The 24,426-nt window shown below is 46.8% G+C and overlaps 1 protein-coding gene and 1 non-coding gene across 13 annotated transcripts in view; one reads left to right on the top strand and one right to left on the bottom strand.

Moving 5' to 3' along the window:
- The window catches only part of SPINK4 (serine peptidase inhibitor Kazal type 4), a 67,477-nt gene that overhangs the window by 38,131 nt on the left and 4,920 nt on the right, over positions 1–24,426 (top strand). For 7 of the 12 annotated variants that reach the window (XR_015727435.1, XR_015727436.1, XR_015727434.1 and 4 more), the window contains one exon: positions 4,333–4,449. The exons of 3 other annotated variants lie outside the window; for them this stretch is intronic. Coding sequence is in view for 1 of the 9 variants with exons in the window: in XM_045780765.2 (XP_045636721.1) it covers positions 22,352–22,412 (61 nt within the window). In the remaining 8 variants the exon portion in view is untranslated. Of the gene's footprint in view, positions 1–4,332; positions 4,452–15,887; positions 22,413–24,426 lie in introns of those variants that run through there. 2 more of the 12 variants (XR_015727428.1, XM_045780765.2) reach the window with 2 other exon arrangements.
- Positions 2,454–2,559, bottom strand: LOC123781372 (U6 spliceosomal RNA). Its single transcript, XR_006776706.1, has one exon. It is a non-coding gene; the product is annotated as a U6 spliceosomal RNA (small nuclear RNA).

Raw genomic sequence — 24,426 nt, 5'->3', positions numbered from 1 at the left:
GATCCCAGAGTCCTGGGATCAAGCCCCACATCAGGCTCCTCCGCTGCAAGCCTGCTTCTTCCTCTCCCACTCCCCCTGCTTGTGTTCCCTCTCTTGCTGGCTGTCTCTATCTCTGTTAAATAAATAAATAAATAATCTTTTTAAAAAATATACCATTGTAGGGTTTAAATAAGATATTACATAATCAGTGGGTCTCAACAGAATGATGTCACAGACTGTGGAGCCCTTCTAACTAGAGCTGCTAGGTGTCCTGTGATGCTTAGGACACTCTTATACCATGACAGGCTGTCGCTCCTCCCTCACAGCTTTCATGTGGTCCACGGAACTTTCATCTGTCTGACAGTGTTACATCTATCATTACAATTTGTGAGCCTAGACACTGAACTCTGTTTTACAAAGAGCCACAAAGTATTTTTGCATGGTTTTAGCATCAATTGATTGTTCCCGGAGTGTATTTGCCCTATGTAACTGTCAGGGCCCTGACAGGAAGTCAGAGCGCTCAAGTTAGGATAATTCAGCGAGGGGTTGATTTGCAAAATAACTAATTACAAAGGTGTGGACAGGTGAGGGGAAGCGACAGGATAGGGCAGACACCCAGGTCCGGCAGTGGCACAGCTGTCACCACCACTATATCCAAGATGTGAGCAGAGGCAAGATTACCAGAACCTGAGAGGGGAGAAGTGTTGCTGGGAGTATGAGATCCCCCAGGCTGCCACAACAAATTACCACAACCTTGGTGGCTTCAAACAACAGAAATCTAGGGGCTCCTGGGTGGCTCAGTCATTAAGCATCTGCCTTTGGCTCAGGTCATGATCCCAGGGTCCTGGCATCGAGCCCCCCATGGGGCTCCTTGCTCAGTGGGAAGCCTGCTTCTCCCTCTCCCACTCCCCCTGCTGGTGTTCTCTCTCTCGCTGAGTCTCTCTCTGTCCAATAAATAAATAAAATCTTTAAGAAAAAAAAACAACAACACAACAACAACAACGGAAATCTATTCTCACAATTCTCAAGGCCGAAAGTCTAAAATCAAGGCAGCAGTAGGGTCACAGTGACTCCAAAGGCCCTAAGGGAGAATCCTTCCTGGCCTCTTCCAGCTTCAGGAGGCTCCCAGCCTTCCTCAGTTGGCTGCATCACTCCGTCTCTGCTTCTGTCTTTTTTTTTTTTCTTAAAGATTGTTATTTATTTATCTGACAGACAGAAAGAGAGCGGACCAGCAGGGAGAGTGGCAGAGGGAGAGGATGAAGTAGGCTCCCTGCTGAGCAGGGAACAGGGAGCAGGGACACACCCACACCCCCCCCACACCCCCCACCCCCCACCCACCCCCCACCCCCCGCTCCAAGCAGGCTCCGATCCCAGCATCCTGGGATCATGATCAGAGCCGAAGGCAGACGCTTCAGCGACTGAGCTGCCCAGGCACCCCTATACTTCTCACTTTACATGGCTATCTCCTCTTCTCTGTGTCTTCCATTCTGTCTCTTATAAAGGCACTGTAATTGAATTTAGGGTCCGCCCAGATCATCTAGGGGCAATCACATCTCGAGAGCCTTAATTACATCTGCAAAATCCTCTCTCCAAATAAGGCTACATCCACAGGTTCCAGAAGTTAGAATGTGGACATTGTAGAGGCTGCTTTTAGGCAACACCCTTGAGCAATGGAAACCTGAGAAAGGTAAAAGGGCCCACAGTGACCCCTGGGCTGAATGCAAACAGGCCCATCAGGTGACCCACCTCAAAATATCCACAAGCCCTAGCTGACCAATGGCCTGCTTACAACTGGGCACAGGTACCAAAAATGGAAAATTCCATATATTCCCATACCTCCTCACCTTCCCTGCTTAATGACAGGCCCCCACCACTGCCTCCTGGCAGACAGTCTCTCCTCTGCTGTCCTGCCTGCTGTCCCTTGCAGTGTATTCAGTAACCTTCTATCTCCTTTGTTCGGCCTGGGGTGAATTCTTTCACTGCCTGTGCTGGCCCCCACCGTATCAGGTCGCCCCACAGACATAGCTTTGGGGGGCTTTCATTCAACCCACCGTAGCTACCTTGAGAAGAGCAGTGATCTTAGGATGAGGGATATAGACAAGAAGGTAGGCAGAAAGATAAAAACCCCAATCTCTCTTCCCTCCCTCACCCCATCTCCTGTCAGGGCTTTCATTGGCCAAACCCAACAGGAAATCAGAGGGGCCAAGAGCAGGGAAGGGAAGTGGGGGAGAATGAATCTGAAGGGACGAACCGAAGACAGCAGGGTACCATGTCAATCAAGGGAAGTTCGGACTGTGTTTTATTTGGAACTTCAGCAGGAGAGTTCACCACTGCAGAAATCATAACTGAATGGCAACAGTGCTGGTTACTGGAGCCAATAATGTAACATATCTGTATCAGTATGGGTTCGTAGTTGTCCATTCAGCGGGAATGACTGCTTCATTATACCTGCCGGTTGTGGTCTGTCCAAACGTTTCTATATTGAACACCTCACAGATTTGCATGTTGTCCTTGCACAGGGGCCCTGCTAATCTTCTCTGTATTGTTCCATTTTAGTACATGTGCTGCCCAAGCAAGCACAGAATGTATATCCTTGTATTTTAAATACTTTTTATTTCCTCCTTTAAGTTAATTGTAGCATTTTTTTTTTTGTTTAATTTTATGAAACTGTGATGCAGGTTGGTGATATTATCTATGAATGCTAAAAGTGGCATTGAAGGGGGGCACCTGGGTGGCTCAGTCAGTGAAGCGTCTGTCTTTAGTTCAGGTCATGGTCCTGGGGTCCTGGGATCGAGTGTCATCATTGGGCTCCCTGCTCAGCAGGGAGCCTGCTTCTCCCTCTCCCTCTGCCCCTCCCCCTGCTTGTGCTCTCTCACTGGCTCTCTTGGTCTCTCTCTCAAATAAATAAAATACTAAATAAAATAAAAATGGCATTGAAAAATATTATGGAGTTGCATAAAGTTGAGAGCTACAAGGTGTTGGTGACTCATGGCGCTAACACACTAAGTGCTGGGTACATAGTACCTATTGGCATTAAGGCTATTACCAGCTTCATCACCTCCACGCATAATTGGATTGAGGACCCTGGAGACCAGGCCTGCTGTGAGTCACTAGGCAAGGAGAGGGCCTGGAGCCAGTCCCCTGGAGGTGCTATGACGTAAGCCTGGGTCCTGAGAAACCCTGGCTCTGACACCACTGTTCCCTCCTCCAGAGCAAGATGTCTCCAGAGGAAGAGATTTTTTTCCCTTGAGCCCTCAGTGAGCTACGTGAGCGGATCAGCGTCCTGGGCTTTCCCACAAAGCTGGGAGGGAGGTGGCCAGGCTTGGCTCCAAAGCTCAAACCAGACAGCCCCACCAAGCTGACATCAGTGGGCTGGCCTGGGGAGGGCGGGGTGAGGCTGGCCAGGGAGCCAAGCTGTCTCACCCTCAAGGGAAGGGAGATGAGAGAAGAGAGAGGAGGGGAAGGAGGGAGGAGAAAGGCCGGAAGGGGTGGGAAGTGAGTTCAGGGAAATCTGACTCAGGCCTGTCTGGACAGCCGAAGGGAGGGAAGTGGAGTACACGTTACCTCCTCGCTTGAAAGCTGGCATTCAAGACCCCTGCTTACATCTCCATCCTCATCTCATAACATTCCCTGCCATGCACACTACTTACAGAGCCCTTCAAAGGCCAGGCTAATCCATGCCTTTGGTTATACAGTTCTCAGCCTGAATTGCCTTTCTCTGGCTCATCTAGCTCAAGGCTTCCTTGAAAATATCACTTTCTCCATGAAGTATTCCCCAGTCCAGACACAATTACTCTTGTCTCTGTGCTGAAATCTATAGATGTAGAAAGTAGACTGGAATTGCCAGTTATTCATTAATTCAGTACAGTGTTCCCAAACCTCAGCATGCATCAGAATCACCCAGGAGGCTTAAATGTGGATTGCTACTTTCTAAGTTTCCAATTCTAATTCTGGTGTGGGGTGGGGTGGGGTGGGGGGAGGTACTTGAGAGGACGTGACTTCTGGTTGATCCTCAAGCAGGACCCCAGCAATGGGAGGCTCCTCACCCCCTCCCCTGTCCTGGGAATGTACATTCTGCCCACCGTTTTCACTGTGGGATCCATTCCAAGGATGCAGCTTTGAGAGAGTAAGGTGTTGCTGAGACCACCTGGACTGAAGACAGGGCTGAACCCAGTTAAGGCTTCTGTATAAACATTTTAAGATTAGGTGGGTGGGTACAGAGATGTACTTCTCTTGTGGCCTCAAAAGCCAAGTCTTGTAAGTAAGTTCCCTTGCTTATGAAACCTGCCACCTACCCATCTGTAGAAGTCTGCCTCATTCTTTGGTCTCTTTCTCTCTGCCTTCTGTGTACAGGGCCAGTTTGTGAACCAACAGGTGGGGTCAAGAATGTTCATTTCTAGTAAGCGATGCTGCTGGTCCCAGGATCACACTTTGAGAACCACCGGTTTAGTGCAAGAAAGGATCATTCCTGGGTATGATCAGTGCATATTTATTAATTCATTTGGTGAATGTCTCCCACAGGCCTGCAGTACGCCACACGTAGACCACATGTTGAGTATTCAGGAATAGGCAAAGCAGGCATAGAACTTATACCCGTGGAGCTTCCAGTCAATGGGGGAAGACAGATATTAAGCAAGTAAACGTACTATTAACTATATAATAACAAATCATGATAAATGCTCTAACAGAAAATAAAAAGATTATTATGAAAAAGAGTAATAACTAGAACCTGTTTCAGACTAGGTGATCAGGTAAGGCCTTTTGGGTAAAAGAGACATTTATACAGGCATACTTTAAACACTTATTGCACTGTATCGTTATCTATTTTTAAGTTGTTCAGCTAGCCACTAGACTATGTGCACCCTGAAAGCTAGAATCTTGTGTTATTAATATTTGTGCCTTCAGAATGCTGCAGAGAGTAGGGCCTTCATAGATAGTGTGCAATAGATGGGAAGATGGAAGGATCATTAGAAGGATGAATAAATGATTGAATAAACTGTCAAATGGATGTACATGTGTATGCATGCATGGGTGGATGGATGGGTGGATGGATGGATGGGTGGGTGGATGGATGACTGTCTCTGGCAGGAACGTGGAGAACCAGGATTAATGTTAGATATTCACGGTGGTACCAGTGAGACAGGAGTGGAAACTAATAGAAACTAATAGAAACTTAGCTGACTCCTTTGACTCCTTTCATTTAAGGTGACTACCAATGACCCCTCTTCCCCAAAGCTCCCTTGGTTACCATTGCTGAGCCCCACTCCCCACATGAATGAGCTACTGTCGCCTCTCGCATTCCCACACATCCCACACTTACGTCAACACACACGACTGCCTCGTACTTGCCATCTGCTCACCACCTGCAAGTTTCTCAGGGCAAGCCGTGCTCTCTGTGTCAGTTTTAGAAGGCGAAAGGAATGGGAGAGGGAAGAAAAGAAAGTTTTTCTCTAACCCCCGGAGCCAAAGAAGGCACAGAGCTCAGAGGGGGTGAGGTGATTTCTGCTCTGATAATTTGCCACATGACTTCAAAATAGCACTTTCAATGACACATCTCCTCTAAATATGTGTCTTCGGCTCCTACAAGGAGTATGGTTTATTTAAAGACTCAATTTGAGTCAAATAAGGAGAAGAAAAACACCCAGGGTCCCTCTGGGGTGTTTAAAAATGGCGAGTGAAGAGAAAACTATATACAGACCAATTCCTTCCCTCTGAAGACTCTCCACCCAGGGATGGAACTCGCCCTCCTTTGCAGGCTTCAGACCTCCATATACTCTCTTCAGAGCTCGAGGCCACCCAAGCCCAGCTCTCCTACACCAAAGACACTTGAATTCAGAAAGAAATTTCCAAAGGAGTTAGAGGTGGGAGAAGAGCTCGCCTCCATCTAAAAGAGGACAGAATTAAGAATTTGGAACATGAAACTCCCCAGAGATAGAAATAAAACTCATCTGGATTGTGAAGGATCTAACACATAACTCTCAGAAGAGAGCGAGATGATTGAATATCTCTTGTGAGCATGAATATCTAACATTAATATGAACTAAGGAAACGTAAAGAAAGCAAGATTTCATATGTGTACGGGCATGTGTGCACGTGCGCACACACACACATTAAACCATAATACTCTGTGTGAGTCAGGATGTCCTGAAATGGTCTCAAGTGGAACTGTAATTGGTACATTTCTGAAATCCTTGGGCAGGAGGTCTTAAGAGCTAATAAAACGTTCATGCTTCCCCTCCACACACACACACACACATCCCCCAAAGGAAGATGTCATTTGACATCAATTTATTTCCAATTCTGATCATCGATCCTAAAGGAACCATTTGAAATGCAAAAACAAGCAAAACAACAGCAAAAAGAACACTGATCACAAATAGTAATCACAAAGATAGTCATCCTTATAAGTAATAGTGAAAGACTGAAAAATGCCTATAAGTCCAGCAACTACAGAATGGTTGTTTGTTAGAGATTTATAGAATATTATTTATCTGTGCCCAATTATGTGTTCTGCAGAGTTCTTCCTTGGGGGATGCGCTGGCAGCAATAATTGTCTGGGGTGCAGGCCGCAGGTCCTTTAGGAGAGCACTCTGATTGGGTCCCCCAATTCTCAGCTTGGTTCTCAGCTTCTCAGGATCAGAACCTGGCTTTTCGTGTGCACCAGCTAAGAGCAGAGTCTTGGTGACAGACTTTCAGTAATACCACCCAAGGCGTATCTAGCCATCGAAGGCCAATCTACAGATCGCAGTGAATGATCCCTTTCCAAACAGCAGAATATGTGTATCTACTGCCCAAGATCTGTCCCCGAGCTGACATTGGGGTAGATGGTAAGAAAAATCAGAAGATTTCTTGGTGAGCTGCATGTCTGAATAAAAGGAAATGGGTGGTCTTGAGGAGTATTTTTCAAGCCATGGTGAGGCTTGGTGAAGTGTCCCTGATCTATAGGACAGACAATTTCTCTAGTGACTGAAACGCTAGTTTCTCTTCCTGGGAGAGCGGAGGCTGCTCCGTGACTGGTTTGCTTTCTTGCACCTGCCTTTCCATGCTCACGGCTTCTCTTTTTGTGACTGTGGTTCCCTTCTCGGCACAAGTGACTGACTGATCCAGGGTGGCACCAGCTCGACAATCATCATCCCTTCTCTGGGCATACAGACTTGGGATTGTGCTAGTTATTAATCTATTGCCCCTCGGCCTGATATTTAGCCCTCATTGTCTACTCCACAAAAATATAGTAGAGCATCTCAACATTTTTTCTTTGCTAGCTGACAAATCTAAAGCTTTGTCAGTAGAGGGCACTGGAGGGATATTGTAAGAGGAATTTTCTTTCCCGATTCATGTGTGCTCTGTTCAGCAAGCCCCGTGGCACCCGACTCCAACAGCATGGAGCTTCTCCAGTATCCAGCTCCTGCAATTCAAGTGACTTCCCCAGCATCAAGTTCCTGCAGACAGGTGGTTTCTTTAGCATCGGCTCCTGCAGTGCATGGTGGCCAGCATCTTCTAAAGGCCAGCAGATTTCCCTGGCACTCTCCTCTGCTCCGTTTTGTAGAGCAGTGACTCCAGTGAACACATCCCAACCACATTCTGCCAGTGCAGCACCATAGTGACGTCTCTACTGTCCACTGAACCACACCCCCTCTGACAAGGTCTAGGTCGCAGCCCTGGGAGTGGGGGTGGGAAGCCCTGCCCTGGATACTCTGTCTCAGCTCCAAAGAGACTTAACTAAGACAATCTGACTCTGAGAGACATTACACCTCCTCTCGTGATGTATTCATTTCATTAGCATATTTCGAGTTTGAGAGATGTCCCCTTTTGAAATAACATTATTTATAAAAGCAAAAATGAGAACTTAAAAGTCCAATAATAGATACTTTTTGAAAATTATTAATGTGCTTGTTTCTTTTCGTCTTTTCCCTCTTCTGCACAAATCCAATAGGGTGGTTATTTCCATCTGCCCGTTCAAATCTTCTGTCCACCGTTTTCTGCTCTGTGTGCTGGGAGGCTGACCTCTGTGGAATATTTATTCCTCGGCCTTCCAATTCAGGTCAGCTAATGCGAGGCACTGGGGAGAGATCTGAGGGCAGGTGGAGAGATGTCAGAGTGATCATTCCCCTGGCTCCCTTTCAGCCAGACCGTGGGGAGCCAAAAGCCTGGGTGGCTCAGTGGGTTAAGCATCTAACTCTTGATTTTGGCTCAGGTCATGATCTCAGGGTCGTGAGACTGCTGAAGATTCTCTCTCTCCCTCTGCACCTCCCCCCCCTTTATTTCTCTCTCAAAAAAAAAGTTATTTCTTAGAATATTCTTTGGTAGACCCATGGTTAATTTTCCCTATTAAGTGGATGGGAAGTTGTACCGGAGCTTGGTCAGCTAAAGAATATAGAAATCACAGTTTTTCTGCACATTCCCAGTTGAAGCATGATATAAATCTGTCACCACTACAGGGACATGGTTAACTAAATGATAGATTGATAGGATGGAATATTAATGATAATCACAGCACATTTTGATGAGTAAGAACTTACAATGAACTGCCAAGTGAAAAAGTAAGGCATGACACTTATAGTCATTTTGTTCTCAATTATGTTAAATATGTACACATATATGCATAGGGAAAAAAAACTTGTAAGGAATTCACCAATATGTAAAGAGGTTGCCTTTAGGAAGTGGGATTAGGGTTGGTATTTCTTTTTTTCCTTTATATTTCTCTTTATTTTCTAATTTTTCTGCAGTGAGCATGAATTACTTTTGTAGCCAGAATTTTATTTGGTTTTTTAAGAGAACACATACATCATGTTCTACTCCCACTATTAGAAATAAATCAGACTGACCCTGGCAAGTCCCAGCCAAAGAATTTGCCTCGAGATATGCCTTGGCCTGATTAGTCTCAGGAACCTCAGCAAACAACTCTCTGAGTTAACTCTTTCTCCAGGGAAGAGTAGGAGGTGGTGAGACAGGGACTGTCCTGATGAGGTCTACGTGTAGGAATGGGGTTGCTACAGTGGATCCAATTGTCCTGAGCACTTGCTGTGGAGATCCGGGGAGCTCTTAGTCTTCCAGTCAGGGCTAGGTCGGGCCCCCTCTAGAGGGCTGCTGAGAAGTAAGTGAACTAGCCCCGCCCTTGAGGAACAAACATGCGACTCTACCCCCAGTGACTCGTACAGGCTACGAATGACGTCCTTGGAACGTGGAAAACATAGTAGGCCAGCTTACTCAGGACTGGATAGAGACATGTAAGTTGATGTCCCTTTTCCCACCCAGGTGAATGTGGTCCTGCCTTTGGGCCTTCATGTGGCCTTTCCTTCTTCTAGAAATCCCATTTCTGTCTATCAGATTCCCGTGGACTTACCTTTGAGTATCGGGGTAGAATAGCAAGAAGACTCTCTGAAGGGTCCAGACAGGCACCCCCTGCTGGAGGATGCATCACACATGCGACCTGGAGTAGGGCAGGGAAGTAGGCTGAAAGGCTGTGCTCGTATCCCGATATTTTGTTTTGTTTTGCAGCTGTAGAGGAGGAAAAATAATGTTCTCTCTACCCTTCTGAGTTCTTAGCTGAGACCCCTGTAATAAAAGACAGATTAACAAGGAAAAAACCCGTACATTAACATGTATGCCTCATGTGTACATGGGCGATACCCAGGCAGGGAGATACCAAGTAGGTCCCTGAGGTGGTTTAGAATTCAGGATTAAATACAGTCTTAATAGGCAGAATGTAGGCCTCTGAGAGGAGAGAAAATGATTTTTAGGAAAGATGAATGAGCCGTCAGAATAGATGGGAGGTATAAGAGTTTGAGACAAAGTTGTCTTCTGGGTGTGGTATTGACTTCTACTCCCTTCTCCTGTAATAAGACAATTTTCCCTGGTGAATGATACCTCTGGGGAGGGGATCTATGATAAATGAGTTCCTTTTGGAGGATCCATGTTTAGGCAGATAAGAAATTGGAGAAAGACACTCTCTGCATTTGCTGCTTTTCGAATGCCTACAAGTCAGCGTAATCAAATACCAAAGTGGCGTGTTTCTGGATGGCCTGTTCTGCCACCCTTTGTTGTGGTTATTGAAGCTCTGGTTTTCAGTTTCCCTTCCCTTAGTTACCCTCCCACCTAGACTAGTCACCCTCCACCCATAGAAAGCCAAGTCTGTGGGAAGAATGTTCCCCCAGGTCCTCACCAAGGCCTCTAGCCAAGGCCCAGCCTGCCTGCATTCTCCCTGTGGCCTGCAGAGCCCAGGGCCAGGCCCAGGCAAGGGTATAACCTATTAAGAGGGGAAGAGAATCTAAAACTGGACTGGCTCAGCCTCTGGGTGCACTTGCCCTGAACACCTTTGCTTCCTGATGGGTCAGGCTGCCATCAGTCCTCACTGTACCTCCTCTCTCTACCAGTGTTGGGGATCAAGAGGAAGAATCTAAAAGTTCTCCACACAGGGCCCTGAACACTGGGCTGCGTGGCTGGCCATTTGCCTGGTCCAGAGCAGAGCTGGTCTCTCTAGGAAGAGAACAGGAAATATCCCTTCCCCGTCTGAACCCTGCTCATTCCCTTCCTCCCAGTCCTGGCCATTACATCTACCCAGTTGTGCAGACATCTAGGCAGGAAGGACCACAGGTATGGCCTCATTATCTGTTCTTGCTCCCTGGCGACATCCTGCAGCTTCTCCTGGTGAATCAGTCACTGCTAGCTGATGGCAAGGAGAGAAGAGAAGACACTCGTTGCCCATACCAGTCTTCCTTTCCTAGTCTGTCTGGCCGGGCCTGGACACCACTAGTTCAGCCTTTGGCCAGGGTACCACTCAGAAATACAGTTTGGTTCTGTTGACATTCTTATGCGAAAATGGGCTCATTTTAAGGCAGCACTTCTCAAACAGTAAAGTGTAAAAGTCAAGTATCTGGGGATCTTATTAAAGCACGAGGCCTGGCTCGGTAGCTCTGAGGTGGAGCCTAAGATTCTGTCTTTCTAAAAAGCTACTGATACTGCTAGGATGTAAGGGACCCAGTCTCGTGTTCTGGGCTTAGTGAGGTATTGCTTGATCTGTGAAGATTATCAGAACTCCAGTGTCAGAATTAATCACTAAGATCCATTGTTTTCCCCAACATCTGGCTCAGACCTTGACTTATCTATCTATCTATCTATCTATCTATCTATCTATCTATCTATTTATTTAGAGCACATGAGCGGGGGGAGGGGAAGAGAGAGAGGGAGAGAGAATTTCCAGCAGACTCCATGCTGAGCACAGAGTCGCATGAAGGGTCCATCGAAAGATCTTGAGGTCATGACCTGAGCCTTGTCAAGAGTTGGATGCTCAACTGACTGAGCCACCCAGGTGCCCCTAAAAACAAAATCTTAAAAAAAAAAAAATAGACATCTGAAGAGCTTCTCAAAGCCTTTAATAAACTGATAGTCATTGCCAGTGTCCAAGAGAGGGATCCAGTAGGCAGCATTACCATTACTTGACCACGGAAAACTTTCCTCAGACGCATCTTATAGGGCTAGTGTGCTGAGGAATATAGGGGACAGTCGTCACTCTGGGTGTTCATCTAAGGATTGTAGATAAAAATTAAGTTACATGGGAGAGCTAGAGAGAGAATGGCTCCTCGTGAGAAGAGAGGATTTGAGAACTGAAAAGAGAGACTCCCGTATCTGTTCCCCTTGCCAACTGAGTCATCGAACTTTTAAGGTCTTATCAGCCACAGACCGTCCTTCCTCTTCTGGATTCCCAGGGAGGGGAACTCCCTCTTCCTCTCTGATGCACCAGAGTGGCTGAGAGGGAGGCCAGGAAATCTAGAGAAAAGAGAACCTGGAGGACTGCTTGGAGCTCAGTCCCCTAAAAGGCTAAGGACTCCAGTAAGTATCTCGGGGAAGAGCTTTACTGCAGCCAGGAAGCAAAGGGCATGTTTTAAAAGGGATCACATACAGCAAGTCTGTAGTTGAGATTAGGGTTGAAATAAACTGGAAAAAAAGAAAGGAAGATTCTAGAAAAAGGCCCCAAGTGAATCCCAGAGTTTATTTACCTTAAAATAGTGGTTCTCAACTAGATGCAACTTTGTCCCCATCATTGGACATTTGACAATGTCTGGAGATGTTTTTGGTCATCACAACTGGGGAGAAGTGCTATTGGCATCTAGTGAGTAGTGACCAGGGATGGTGCTAAACATCGTCTAATGCACAGGACAGCTCCTTATAACAAAGAAACAGAAGGCCAAAATGTCATCGTGCCACCATTGAGAAACCTTGCTTTAAATGTTGTTCTGAAATGTCACCTTTAATTTAAAATTTAGGATGTTGCTTAAATTCAGCTGTTTTACAGCAAATTGGGGAAAGTTTATTTGGTAGAGGAAAATCCATGATCATCAATATGGTGGTCCAAATCTTAGTCAACGATACTATTTTGTAAGCTTAAATCACATCACAAACAAGAGGATATGTTTTGCAAGGAGCTATAGAAATCAAATGACTCATAGCAAATATTTCCCTTAATTTAAAAGTTTAGGCTGTTGCTCAGATTAACCTCTTTTAACACAAAGAATTTGGGGGAATTTACTAAGTAGGAGGAGATAAAGAGATACAAATAAATAAATATCATGAGTAGAGATGGGAAGGATCCCACTCCTGGCTATGCAATTAGAGAAATTCTTGCACAGGTGCATGAAGAGACATGTAAGAAGATATTTTATCACAAAGGTATCTGTGATGGTTGGAGTGCTGGATGCAATGAGGCACCCATCACTGGAATATTCTATCACAGTAAGGAGCAATGAACCAGATATACACACAACGTAGATAAAGACACAGTGCTGAATGAAGGGATGGGAAGGGAGAGTAAGGAACAGAAAGAGATCTCCAGCAGGATACTATTGATTGAAATTAAAAATACATGCCCACAAAACAATGCCTCATGCTTTCAAGAACACTCACAAATAGAATGATTCGCAAATCTTAGTCATTACACAAACTTTACCAGTGGAACTCTTAGGAATTAGGCACCACTGCCACCTGGTGGTAGCAATTCAGAGTTGAGGCATAATTTAGGTTGGTTTTTCCGTTTTTTGTTTTTTTGTTTTTTGGGGGTTTTTTAAGGATTACACTTGCTCCAAATCTTTGCCAATACTTGATATTGCCTGTCTTTTTTGTTTTAGCCATCTTGGTGAGTGTGTAGTGATATCACAACGTAGCTTTATTTTTTTAATTTTTATTGAAGTATAGCCTATGTGGCTCAGTCAGTTAAGCCTGTCTTTGGCTCAGGTCGTGATCCCAGGGTCCTAGGATAGAGCAACGCATCGAGCCCCTCATTGGGCTCCCTGCTCAGCGGAGAGTCTGCTTCTCCCGCTCCCCCTGCTTGTGCTCTCTTGCTCTCTCTGTCAAATAAATAAATAAAATATTTTTTAAAAATTTTATTGAAGTGTAGTTGACACACAGTGTTACGTTATTTTCAGGTGTGCAACACAGTGATTCAACAATGCTATACATCATACTATGTTCACGAGTGTAGCTACCATCTGTCACGTACAACCCTATTACATTATTGACTATATTTCCTATGCTATGCCTTTTTTAAAAGTTTTTTTTTTTAAGTAAACTCTACGCCCAAAGTGAGGCTCAAACTCATAACCCCAAGATCAAGAATCACATGCTCTACTGACTGAGCCAGCCAGGTGTCCCTGTATGTACACCTTTTGTCCATATGACTTATTCATTCCATAACTGAAAGTCTGTATCTCCCACTTGACTTCATTCGTGTTGCCCATTCCCTCACCCCTCTTCCCTCTGGTAACCATCAGTTTGTTCTCTGTACTTATGGGTCTGTTTCAATTAAAGTTTTTTAAAGATATAATTTATTTACTATGAAATGTACAGATATTAAATGTTTAACTCCTTAATTTTGGCAATTGTGTACATCAGTGTCATGATCACTCTAAACAATATAGAGAACATTTCCATCCCTCCAGAAAGTTCCCTCTGCCCTTTCCTACATCTTACCCGAAAAGCAACCACTGATCTGTTTCTGTCACTATAAATACGCTTTGCCTGTTGTAGAACTTCGTGTACATGGAATTATACAGTGCTCCCCCGACATCTGGGCGCTAACCATTCCTGCGCATGCCTGCATTTCCATCCACAACCCCTGCAGTCCGTTGGCTGTGGCTTTCTCTGGAAGCTCGGAGACATGAGAGAGGCAGCCCTTTAGTGTCAGGGACTTAAGGACCTCGCTCTAACATTCTCAGTCAGTGACCAGTGGGATTTGGGGGCTATATACCCCAGCTCCCTCACCCCTCAGTGGGGATAACTGAAAGGGGTTCCACACAGTGTCCCATCCATCTCTGGTAGGACTGAGGCCTGGTTTCCCACAGTGATAAACCTCAGTGATGCGCACTATTGGTTCTCTTCTCTCCCCACCTCACTGATTCCGCCGGCCCTTCCCAGCATCACCTCCTGGAAAACTACTTGGAATTTAGTATCTCAGGATCTGCTCCTGAGGGAGTTCAACATAAGTTAACTACTTTCCCTTATGGAAAATTCCTATTTTCTGCGTAAGGTGGCAAGAATCTGTTTCTGTTGCTTGCAAGTCATGGATCCTATCAGAATTAACAGTGGTCTGGGGAGATGTGATATTAAGAACCTATAGTCTTTTATTATTATTATTATTATTATTTTATTTAAATTCTATTTAGTGGGGCGCCTGGTGACTCAGTCGGTTAAACAGCTGCCTTAGGCCAGGTCATGATCCCAGGGTCTTGGGATCAGCCCTGCATCAGGCTCCCTGGGAGCCTGCTTCTCCTTCTCCCTCTGCCTGCCACCCCCTGTGCTTGTGCTCCCTCTCACGCTCTTGGTCAAATAAATAAGGATAATCTTTTATTTTTTTAATTTTATTTATTATTATTATTTTTTAATGGTTTTTTATTATATTATGTTAGTCACCATACAACACATCCCCGGTTTCCGATGTAAGGCTCGATGATTCATTAGTTGTGTATAACACCCAGTGCACCATGCAATACGTGCCCTCCTTACTACCCATCACCGGTCTATCCCATTCCCCCACCCCCCTCCCCTCTGAAGTCCTCAGTTTGTTTCTCATAGTCCATAGTCTCTCATGTTTCATTCCCCCTTCTGATTACCCCCCCTTTCTTTATCCCTTTCTTCCCCTACCAATCATCCTAGTTCTTATGTTCCATAGATGAGAGAAATCATATGATAGTTGTCTTTCTCTGCTTGACTTATTTCACTTAGCATTATCTCCTCCAGTGCTGTCCATGTTGTAGCAAATGTTGAGAACTCGTTCTTTCTGATAGCTGAGTAATATTCCATCGTATATATGGACCACAACTTCTTAATCCAGTCATCTGTTGAAGGGCATCTCGGCTCCTTCCACAATTTAGCTATTGTGGACATTGCTGCTATGAACATTGGGGTGCATATGGCCCTTCTCTTCACTACGTCTGTATCTTTGGGGTAAATACCCAGTAGTGCAATGGCTGGGTCATAGGGTAACTCAATTTTTAACTTTTTAAGGGACCTCCACACTGTTTTCCAGAGTGGCTGTACCAACTTGCATTCCCACCAACAATGTAGGAGGGATCCCCTTTCTCCACATCCTCTCCAACAATTGTTGTTTCTTGCCTTGTCTATTTTTGCCATTCTAACTGGCGTAAGGTGGTATCTCAGTGTGGTTTTGATTTGAATTTCCTTGATGGCTAATGATTTTGAACATTTTTTCATGTGTCTGTTAGCCATTTGTATGTCTTCATTGGAAAAGTGTCTGTTCATATCTTCTGCCCATTTTTTGATTTGTTTATTTGTTTCTCGTGTATTGAGTTTGAGAAGTTCTTTGTAGATCTTGGATACCAGTCCTTTATCTGTAGTGTCATTTGCAAATATATTCTCCCATTCCGTGGGCTGCCTCTTAGTTTTTCTGACTGTTTCCTTGGCTGTGCAGAAACTTTTAATCTTGATGAAGTCCCATAAGTTCATTTTATCTTTTGTTTCTCTTGCCTTTGGGGATGTGTCATGAAAAAGGTTGCTTTGGCCGATGTTGTAGAGGTTGTTGCCTATGTTCTCCTCTAGAATTTTGATGGATTCCTGTCTCACATCGAGGTCTTTCATCCATTTGGAGTTTATTTTTGTGTATGGTGTGAGATAGTGGTCAAGTTTCATTCTCTTGCAAGGATAATCTTTTAAAAATTTTAAATTCAATTTAATTAACATATAGTGTATTATTAGTTTCAGGGGTAGAATTTAGTGATTCATCAATTGCATATAACACCCAGTGCTCATTACATCAAGTGCCCTCCTTAATGCCCATCACCCAGTTACCCCATCCCCTCACCTCCCCTCCAGCAACCTTCAGTTTGTTTCCTATAGTTGAGTCTCTTATGATTTGCCTCTCTCTTTGTTTTCATCTTATTTTATTTTTTCCTTCCCTTCCCCCATGTTTGTCTGTTTTGTTTCTTAAATTCCACATACGAGTGAAATCATATGGTATTTGTCTTTCTCTAACTGACTTATTTTGCTGAGCATAATAGTCTTTTTTCCTAAGACCATCAGAGCTCTGAAATGGGAAGAAGAGGGTCTCATGAGCCTTTGTCTTTCATATGGAAGCTCAGAAGACTTGAGTTCTGCGCTATGCCTGTGAATGGAACTCCTTGAATGGCACATGACCAGGGAACACCAGGTCTCTTGTGACCCCAGGCCTCTTCTAGAGTGAGGACTGACCTAAAAATTCTTCCTGGTCGATGATAATCAAGCCAGGATTCCATACACTGAGAAAGAGGGCAGGTACTGAGTCACTATCTGTGAGTTCTGCAGATGGGTTTGGGACAGCTTTTGGACTAAAGCACCACATCTAGGTCTTGGAGGAGATGCTGAATTCTTGGGGACCCTGACAGGTGGGCCAAGAACTAGAAAAATGTGGTCCTTGGGATAGAGTGCCATCTCTGTTCCCATATGGACACAGCATACAGTAGTCAGTAGCTGGACCCACTGGGTCAACATAGCCCAGCCTAGTCCTCAGAGCTCTCTGAAGCCCTCAGGCCTAGCTGACAGAATCTGGAACTGGGCTCCTTGCTGTCCTGAAGTTGCATCCAGGCCTGGATGTATTCATATAATCAACACACAGGTGCCAGGCCCTGCAGAGAGCACTGGGGATATGGGGTAAACTGGACATCCTCCCACTGCTCTCTGTAAGGAAATACAGGACATAGTCACATAAGAAAGTACCATGGGACCTTATACGTGCTGCTGGGATAGACATCTGTACAGATGAGGGGCCCAAACTGGGGAGGACTGAGCACCCAGGAAGAGAGCCCGAGGGAGGTGGAGAGGTGCATGCCAAGCAGAGGTGCCGCATGAGCCAAGGCTTGGAGGAATAAGAGCCTACTGGGTAGTTCTGTCTGATGGAGTTCAGGGTTAAGTGGCCAGACATGAAGTTAGAGAGGCCAGCAAAGGCCCAGTCATGGGAGAACGTGTATGCTATGCCAATGAATTTGGTTTTCATCTTTGAGTCAATAGAGATTGAATAATATTAATTGAATGGACTAATAATAATTGAATAATATTAAGCAGTCGATCATGTGGTCATTTTTGCATCTCAGAAAGATGGCCCTGGAAGAAGTTTGGAGGATGAGTTAGAGGAAATGTAGAGGAGGTGATAGATCTGAGAGGGGGGAAGAGGTGAAATCGGTAAGAATGAAGAAGTAAGGGCAAGTTCAGGGGAATGCCCAGGTCTACCTAGGGTACCCGGATGATAGTGGCGCTGTCCACCCAGGTGGAGGCACGGGGACATAGGTCATCTTTGGGTGGAGAGGAGAGGGCAAATTGACTTTTGGACATATTGAGTGAGGGATCCATGGGATATCTCTATCACCATTTCTATCACTGCCCTGACCACAGCATTTGATAAATACCTTTATAAACTTATAAATGCTTAGTGTCCGTGTGTCCGTTCTACCTCCCCACTACTAGTGAACTGCAAACTTCTTGAGCATAGGGATCCATTTATCCCTCATCTCTGTGGTCCCAGGACCTGGCACAATGACTCGTTCCCAACAATAGGTGCTTAATAAGGATCCATTGAATGGTAGGGCAGGTGCCCCCAGAAAGGAATGACTTCAGTCTGTTGCCATCACTGAGTCCTCCTTGGAGTCAGATCCCAAACAAGTAGATGAAATCTTCCTTTAAAGGAGTAGAGGGGTGCCCTTTCCTTTCACCACCATTTTGTGGGGGCCCTGCCGTTTGGACCAGGCAGAATGGGAAGTGGCCAGACCTGGGACATGGAGTCGGGTGGCTGCGGAGCCCAGGACAGGACAGGCTGTGGAGCTGGCTTTGTCCAGACCAGGCCTTACGGGAGTGGGTGTCCATACCTGGGCTGCTCATCGCAGGTAGATGGGTGGGTGAGGGCACTTGAGGTTGGAGGAAGGTGGAGCAGGATGTGGGCTGAGGGGCCAGGAAAGGTGGTCCACGGGCAAGCTGGCCATGTTGTCCATGCCATCTGGCAGGCCCAAGACCTGCTCAAGGTCAGTTCGTCCACCTTAAACCAAACAAGGCCATTGTTTCCTCCACCCATCAGCAGGCCTGCTGACTCAGATCTAATGGGTCCTGCATTGTCGTCATCAAGGAGGGGCTGTATTCCTTGGGCATCGTTCCAAGACTTAGCAGGAAGCCTGAAGGCTGCTGGGTGAGGCTGGGAAGTGTTGGCTCAGCCAGTGCACATGTCCCAGCCCTCACTCGGACCTGGCGCAAGACAGGGAGGAACTATCAGCTCCCCTGCCAGAGCCCAGTTTTAGGGTATCTCTGTCTTTATCGTATTGATCCCACCACTTGTGTGGGTGCTTAGGGCTTTTAGCACTTGGCCTCTGCTCTGTTTGCAGGAATCCACACTCAAGCTGCTTCCTTGGCATCGCAGTGTCTGCACACATCTCACCCCACACTCTCCTCTTCGGGATCCTCGCAGCTTCCCTGGGAGTCAGGCTGATGGTGTACATGTCAGTGGGCCCATTTCCCAGAGAACACGCACAAGCCCAAAGAGGGGAAGGGATGCACTCAAGTTGACCCAACGAATTGGTCTGGGCTGGGACCTGAGTATGAGCTGGCCCTTCCCCCTGCCACTCACTTCCATGTTCATTCTCCTCTAACCACAATGAACTCCTTGGTATATAGTTCCTGAGCACACTAAGCTTGCTTCTGTCCCAGAGGCTTGGCCCTGCAGTTCCTCCTTTGGGCAGACCTTTCCCCAGATCTCTGCAGGACTCACTCCCTCTTGTTTACATAATTCAACAGCTACTTAGGAAGCAGAACCTATATACTCAGTGGGAAGACAAACAAGGTCACAGAGTCAGCTTCTGGAATGCACTGCTGGAAGGAAGGTGGGATGTGGGGTGGGAAGCAGTGATCTGATCTCCCCGACCGTTCCAAACTCACCACATGCCCCTCTCTACTCGCTGACCTCACTTTAGTCGCATTGGCCTCTCTTGTTTCCTGGATGTGCCAAGCTTCTTCCTGCCTCAGGGCCCTCACACATTCTGTTTCCTCTGTCTGCAACACTGTTCCACTCAGCTACAGCCTGCCCCATGCACTCAGCCCCTGGCCTTCCCTGACTTTCTGGAAGGATAGGTCATTCTCGGATCCTCCCAAAGCACTGAATGTGTCCCACTTGTGGGACTTACTCCAGGGGTGATGATACAGCTCTGGGGCTCCTTTGGTACCAGTCTCCCACTTAATGACAGGCTGCTTGAGCACAGGATTGTGTCTGACTTAAACTCTGCTGCGTCCAAACCCATGGAGCTTAACTGCTTATTAAACTCCTGTTGAGTGAATGAATGGATTCTGGATTAATGAATGAGGTTTATTTGGATACACTGACATTCATAAGGGTGCTGTCCGATAGCAGTTGGATAGAGGAGTCAGGTTCATATTTTGGTGGGAGGATAGATTTAAAGTTTGTCACTATGAGTGAATCTAGGAGGTGCTCATCCGAGGAAAGAGACTTTGGGTAGGGAGGATAGCAGGTGGGTTCGGCGCCCCATGGGCTGCCCTTGATTGTACTCTGAACTTCAAAGGATATAGAATTCAAGCTGCCTGGTCCCTTGAAGCAGCTAGAACCATCAGCAGACATTCCTGCCACATTGATAAAGGTCTAAGGTCCAAAAACAAGGGAGGTGACAAACTCCTTTGTTTCCCCTGTCCCCTTCTCACTCTAACCTGGATCACAGGCAGACAGACCTGGGAACCAGATGAGAAATGCAGAGAGGCCCAAGAACTTCCTCAGGCGGAAGGGTGGGGGCAGGCAAAGGGCTGGACCTGCTTAGCCTGGAGGTGCTCATCTGGGCTTCAGGCAGGTGCAGGAGGCTAGAGACAGAGCTGGGAACCAACACCCCACCCCTCCCCAGAAAGGAGTCTTGGGGAAGCGGGCCTCTTTATGAGGAAGGACTCAGTTTCAAGCCATTCAACAGTGGAACTGGTAGGTAGTGAGCGCCTCATCCCTAAGGTTGAATGACTGTGGTGGGGCTACTGTAGTAAGGTCTGAGAGGAAGATGGTAGACAGGACCTAGATGACCTTTAAAGTTACCTCCCCACACTTTATGACATGTTTCTGCTTTAGGGCAGGAAGTCATCATTAAATATTTGCTCTGCCTGGCTAAGCAATGCAAGGACAGCTGCCACTTGCCTCAGAGGCATCTGTGGGCCTGTGAGTTTCCTGAGGAGGGGCAGGAGGGTCTTGAAGCTGAGTCACAGACCTGAGGCTGGGCTTGGCTGCAGACCTGCGGTCTCTATCAGTCTGTAGGGCTGACAGGCTGGCTGGCTGCCTCGAGCGCCCAAAGGGGCTCTTCTCGAATAAGAACCCTTCCCATTGACTCATTTAACTTTCTTACAACCTACCTGTAGGCTTGAAATCCTTCAAAATAAAAGGAATTTTAAAAAACATCAAAACTTTGATTCATGTATTTTAGAAAGAGGCTCAGTGTCTGTAGTTTTAAATTCTTCCCAGGGAAATTGAATCTGTACATGGAGTTAAAAATGACTCATCTAAATTAGTTAGAGAAATGCATATATAAATAAAATTATTCTGTTGATAAATCAGACATTCTTTGAAAGCAGGTAACCAAATATCTCATTCATATATATTGTATCCATATGGGGGAGTTTTAGATACTGATTTTTCTTGAAAAGAATCTTGTCTGTATTTAACCCATTAAAATGCAAATGGCATATAATACATTGCAAAGCATGAGGGCATCTTATTCTCCTTTTATTTTTTAGAGAGAGAGAGTGTGTGAGGGGTGGGGGGGGGTGGTCAGAGGGAGAGGGGGAGAGAGAACCTCAAGCAGGCTCCATGCCCAGCAAGGAGCCCAACATGGCGCTCAATCTCACCACCCTGAGATCATGACCTGAGCCAAAACCAAGAGCCAGATGCCTAACCAACTGAGCCACCCAGGTGCCCTGAGGGCATCTTTATGTTTTATTTTGCCTTTCTCCCCCCACCCCCCGCCCCCATCAATTGTGCACTTTCATGGTAGGAAAAGAAAAAAGAAATGAAAAGAACCGTTTTTATTTATATTTACACCTCACTTCATCCTCTGCAAAATGTTTTCCCATCTGCTGTCCCCACTGTCCTCTTCACAGCAGCCCCAAGAAGGAGACAGAGTCAGAACTGCTGGGTCACCTGGGTGGCTGTCGGTTAAGTGTCTGCCTTTGGCTTGGGTCGTGATCCTGAGGGTCCTGGGATCGAGTCCCACACAGAGCTCCCTACTCAGTGGGGTGTCTGCTTCTCCCTCTGCCTCTGCCTGACGCTCCCCTTGCTTGTGTTCTCTCTGTCAAATAAATATATAAAATCTTTTTTTAAAAAATGCCTAGAGGCCAAAGGACAGACATAAGGAACTGCCAGCTCCACATGGTGCCTGGGTAAACAGGCCTCCTGAAGGAGTCTTTTCTGCCATCACAAAGTTGCTTGGTGGAGACACGGGCAAAGGAGACCGTGACTGCAGCCCCTCTTCTCTGCCTCCTGCCACCTTTCACTGGCTGCTTTTCTTTTTGTTTCTCTTTCCTTCTGATCTGCCTGTCTCTCCTCCTTCTGTCTCTCTGACTTGGTGTCTGTTTTTCTGCTTCAGTTTCCCTCGCCCTCTTGCTCCAGCCCTGAGATTGGCAGCAGCTTTGGAGGTTGTCCCAACTCTTCCTCACTCAGCGGATCTGCCAGCGCCTGGGCACAGCCCTCGGCCAGCATAGGCTTAGCATCTCTGGTGCCACGGCGCACCGGAGTATCAACTCTGCATGCCGCTCCCAATCTCCCATCTGGCCCTAGATAAGACAAGGGTGGGGATCAGCCCTATAAACAGGCACCGATCGTTCCCCTAGCCCAGGCCCCAGCTAGCTCGGACCACATCAGCCGAGGATCAGCATGGCTGTCCACCTGTGTGTAGTCGCCCTGGCCTTGGCCGCCCTCCTCACTGCGGACAGGGGTGAGTGGAGAGAGCCTGGCTTCTCTGTGGCTTGCTGTTGGTGGTGGTGGGAGCAGAGGCAGGGCCTGGAGCACCTCTGTGGTCTCACACCGACCGTGTATCAGGCATTGTTCTGGGCCCTTAAGACATATCAGTGAGCAAACAGAAAGAGAACTACCTGATGGAGCTTAAATCCAATGGGGTAGGATGGAAGGGAACAGACAACAAGATAGGTGCAATGTTAGAAGGTGATAAAGGCTAAAGAAAAAAATATTGGTCAGGGTGAAGAGGGGGCTGTCAAGTTAAATCAGGGGGTTCTCTTCTACAGCAAGGCTTGAAGGGGGCAAGGGAGAGAGCTGTGTGGATATCTGGGAGACAGAGGGGACAGGCAGTGCAAAGGCACTGAGGTAGGAGCATGGCTGGAGTGCTTGAGGCATGGCAAGGAGGCCAGTGTGGCTGGAGGGGAATGAGAGGCAGGGTGGGAGAGGAGATAATAGAGGGAACTATACTGGGTCGGGCCTTGAAGGCCAGTGTGAGAACTTGGCTTTCCCTCTGAGTAAAATGGGAGACACTGAACAATTTTGAGCAGAGTTGTGTGTTAAAAGGATCACTCTAGTTGCTGTGTTGAGAACAGACTAAAGGAGGGAGCAGGGAGACTACTTAGGACCCTCCTGGAAGGCCACTGACCTCATGGCCAGCCCTACTCCCCTTTCCCTAGCTGAGGACATAGTCCTAGGGGCTGGGGCAACAGAGAATGGGTCTGGGGGCTCTGGCCTACCGGAGCCTGCTTACTCCCACCTTGCCATCCATTCCCTGAGCAGTTCTCCCATTGGGAATACTGAGGAGGCCTGTCCTGAAGAGAGTCCTTGTGCCCATTTCAGATTCCTGCCTGGGCCAAGTGAGGATGGGGTTCAAGGGCAGCCTGAGTGTAAATGCAATCTCTCGCCACATCCTCCAGGAAGAAGCTCTGATACCACAGGGTTTTGCACTCCAACTCCCCACAGTGCACTCTGGTCAATTCCTGAACACCCACTGTGTGGAGGGCATTGGCACACGGGGGCAGAAGCATAGGAGCCCCAAGGAACTCAGGTCCAGGGGAGGCAGGAGTGACACAGTGAGGAGGAGAACCTATGGTGGTGTGAAAGAAGCTGTTATGTTTGTGGCCTGAATGTTTGTGGCCCCAAAATTCATATGTTGAAATCCTAATCCCTAAGGTGATGGTTTTGGGAGGTAGGACCTTTGGGAGGCAACTAGGTCATGAGGGTACAGCCCTCGTGAATGGGATTAGTGCCTTACAAAAGAGACCCCACAAAGCTCCCTTGCCCCTTCTACCACGTGCCACAGTAAGTAGGCACTAGGTCTGAAGCAGGAAGAGGGCCCTCACCAGACGCCAAATCTGCCAGCGCCATGACCTCAGACTTCCCAGCCTCCAGAACTGTGAGAAATCAGTGTTTGTCGTCCATAAGACTCTCAGTTTATGGTATTTTGTTCTAGCAGCCCAAATGGACAAAAACTGGAGCCTAAATCCAGGTCTGCTCGGGAAACCCCGGGGGACATCAGGGAAGGCTTCACTGGGAAGTAGCATCTGAGCCCTGAAATGAAGATAAAATCAGTAGAAGGGGGATAAGGACATTTCAGCCAGATGGAAACAGTATAAGCCGAAGCAGAGCCTGTCCTGGAAGAATGAGCAGACAGGAATAGCTGAGGCACAGGCACATGGGGACGTGTCCTCGGAAGTGAGTGCAGAAGGAAGTTTTCAATCCCTAAACAGAAGACCAAGAAGCTTAGCGATCACAAGGAGCCATGGAAGGCCTTTATATTTTTGTACTGCTTTTTCGTCCCCTACGAGTTATGTACCATGAAATAAATCTTATCGCTCAATGAATCTTACTCAGTGAATTTTGACATGTACCTGTGTCACCCAAACCCCTACCAAGATACAAAACATCAGGACGCCTGGGTGGCTCAGTTGATTAAGCGTCTGCCTTCGGTTCAGGTCATGATCCCAGGACCCTGGGATCTAATTCCGCATCAG

This window comes from Ursus americanus, chromosome 18 (assembly GCF_024610735.1).
Source record: "Ursus americanus isolate L20-20 chromosome 18, mUrsAme1.1.p, whole genome shotgun sequence".
NCBI classification, from domain to species: domain Eukaryota; kingdom Metazoa; phylum Chordata; class Mammalia; order Carnivora; family Ursidae; genus Ursus; species Ursus americanus.
The sequence above is the reverse complement of the archived record's forward strand: the minus strand, read 5'-3'. Positions and strand labels throughout refer to the sequence as shown.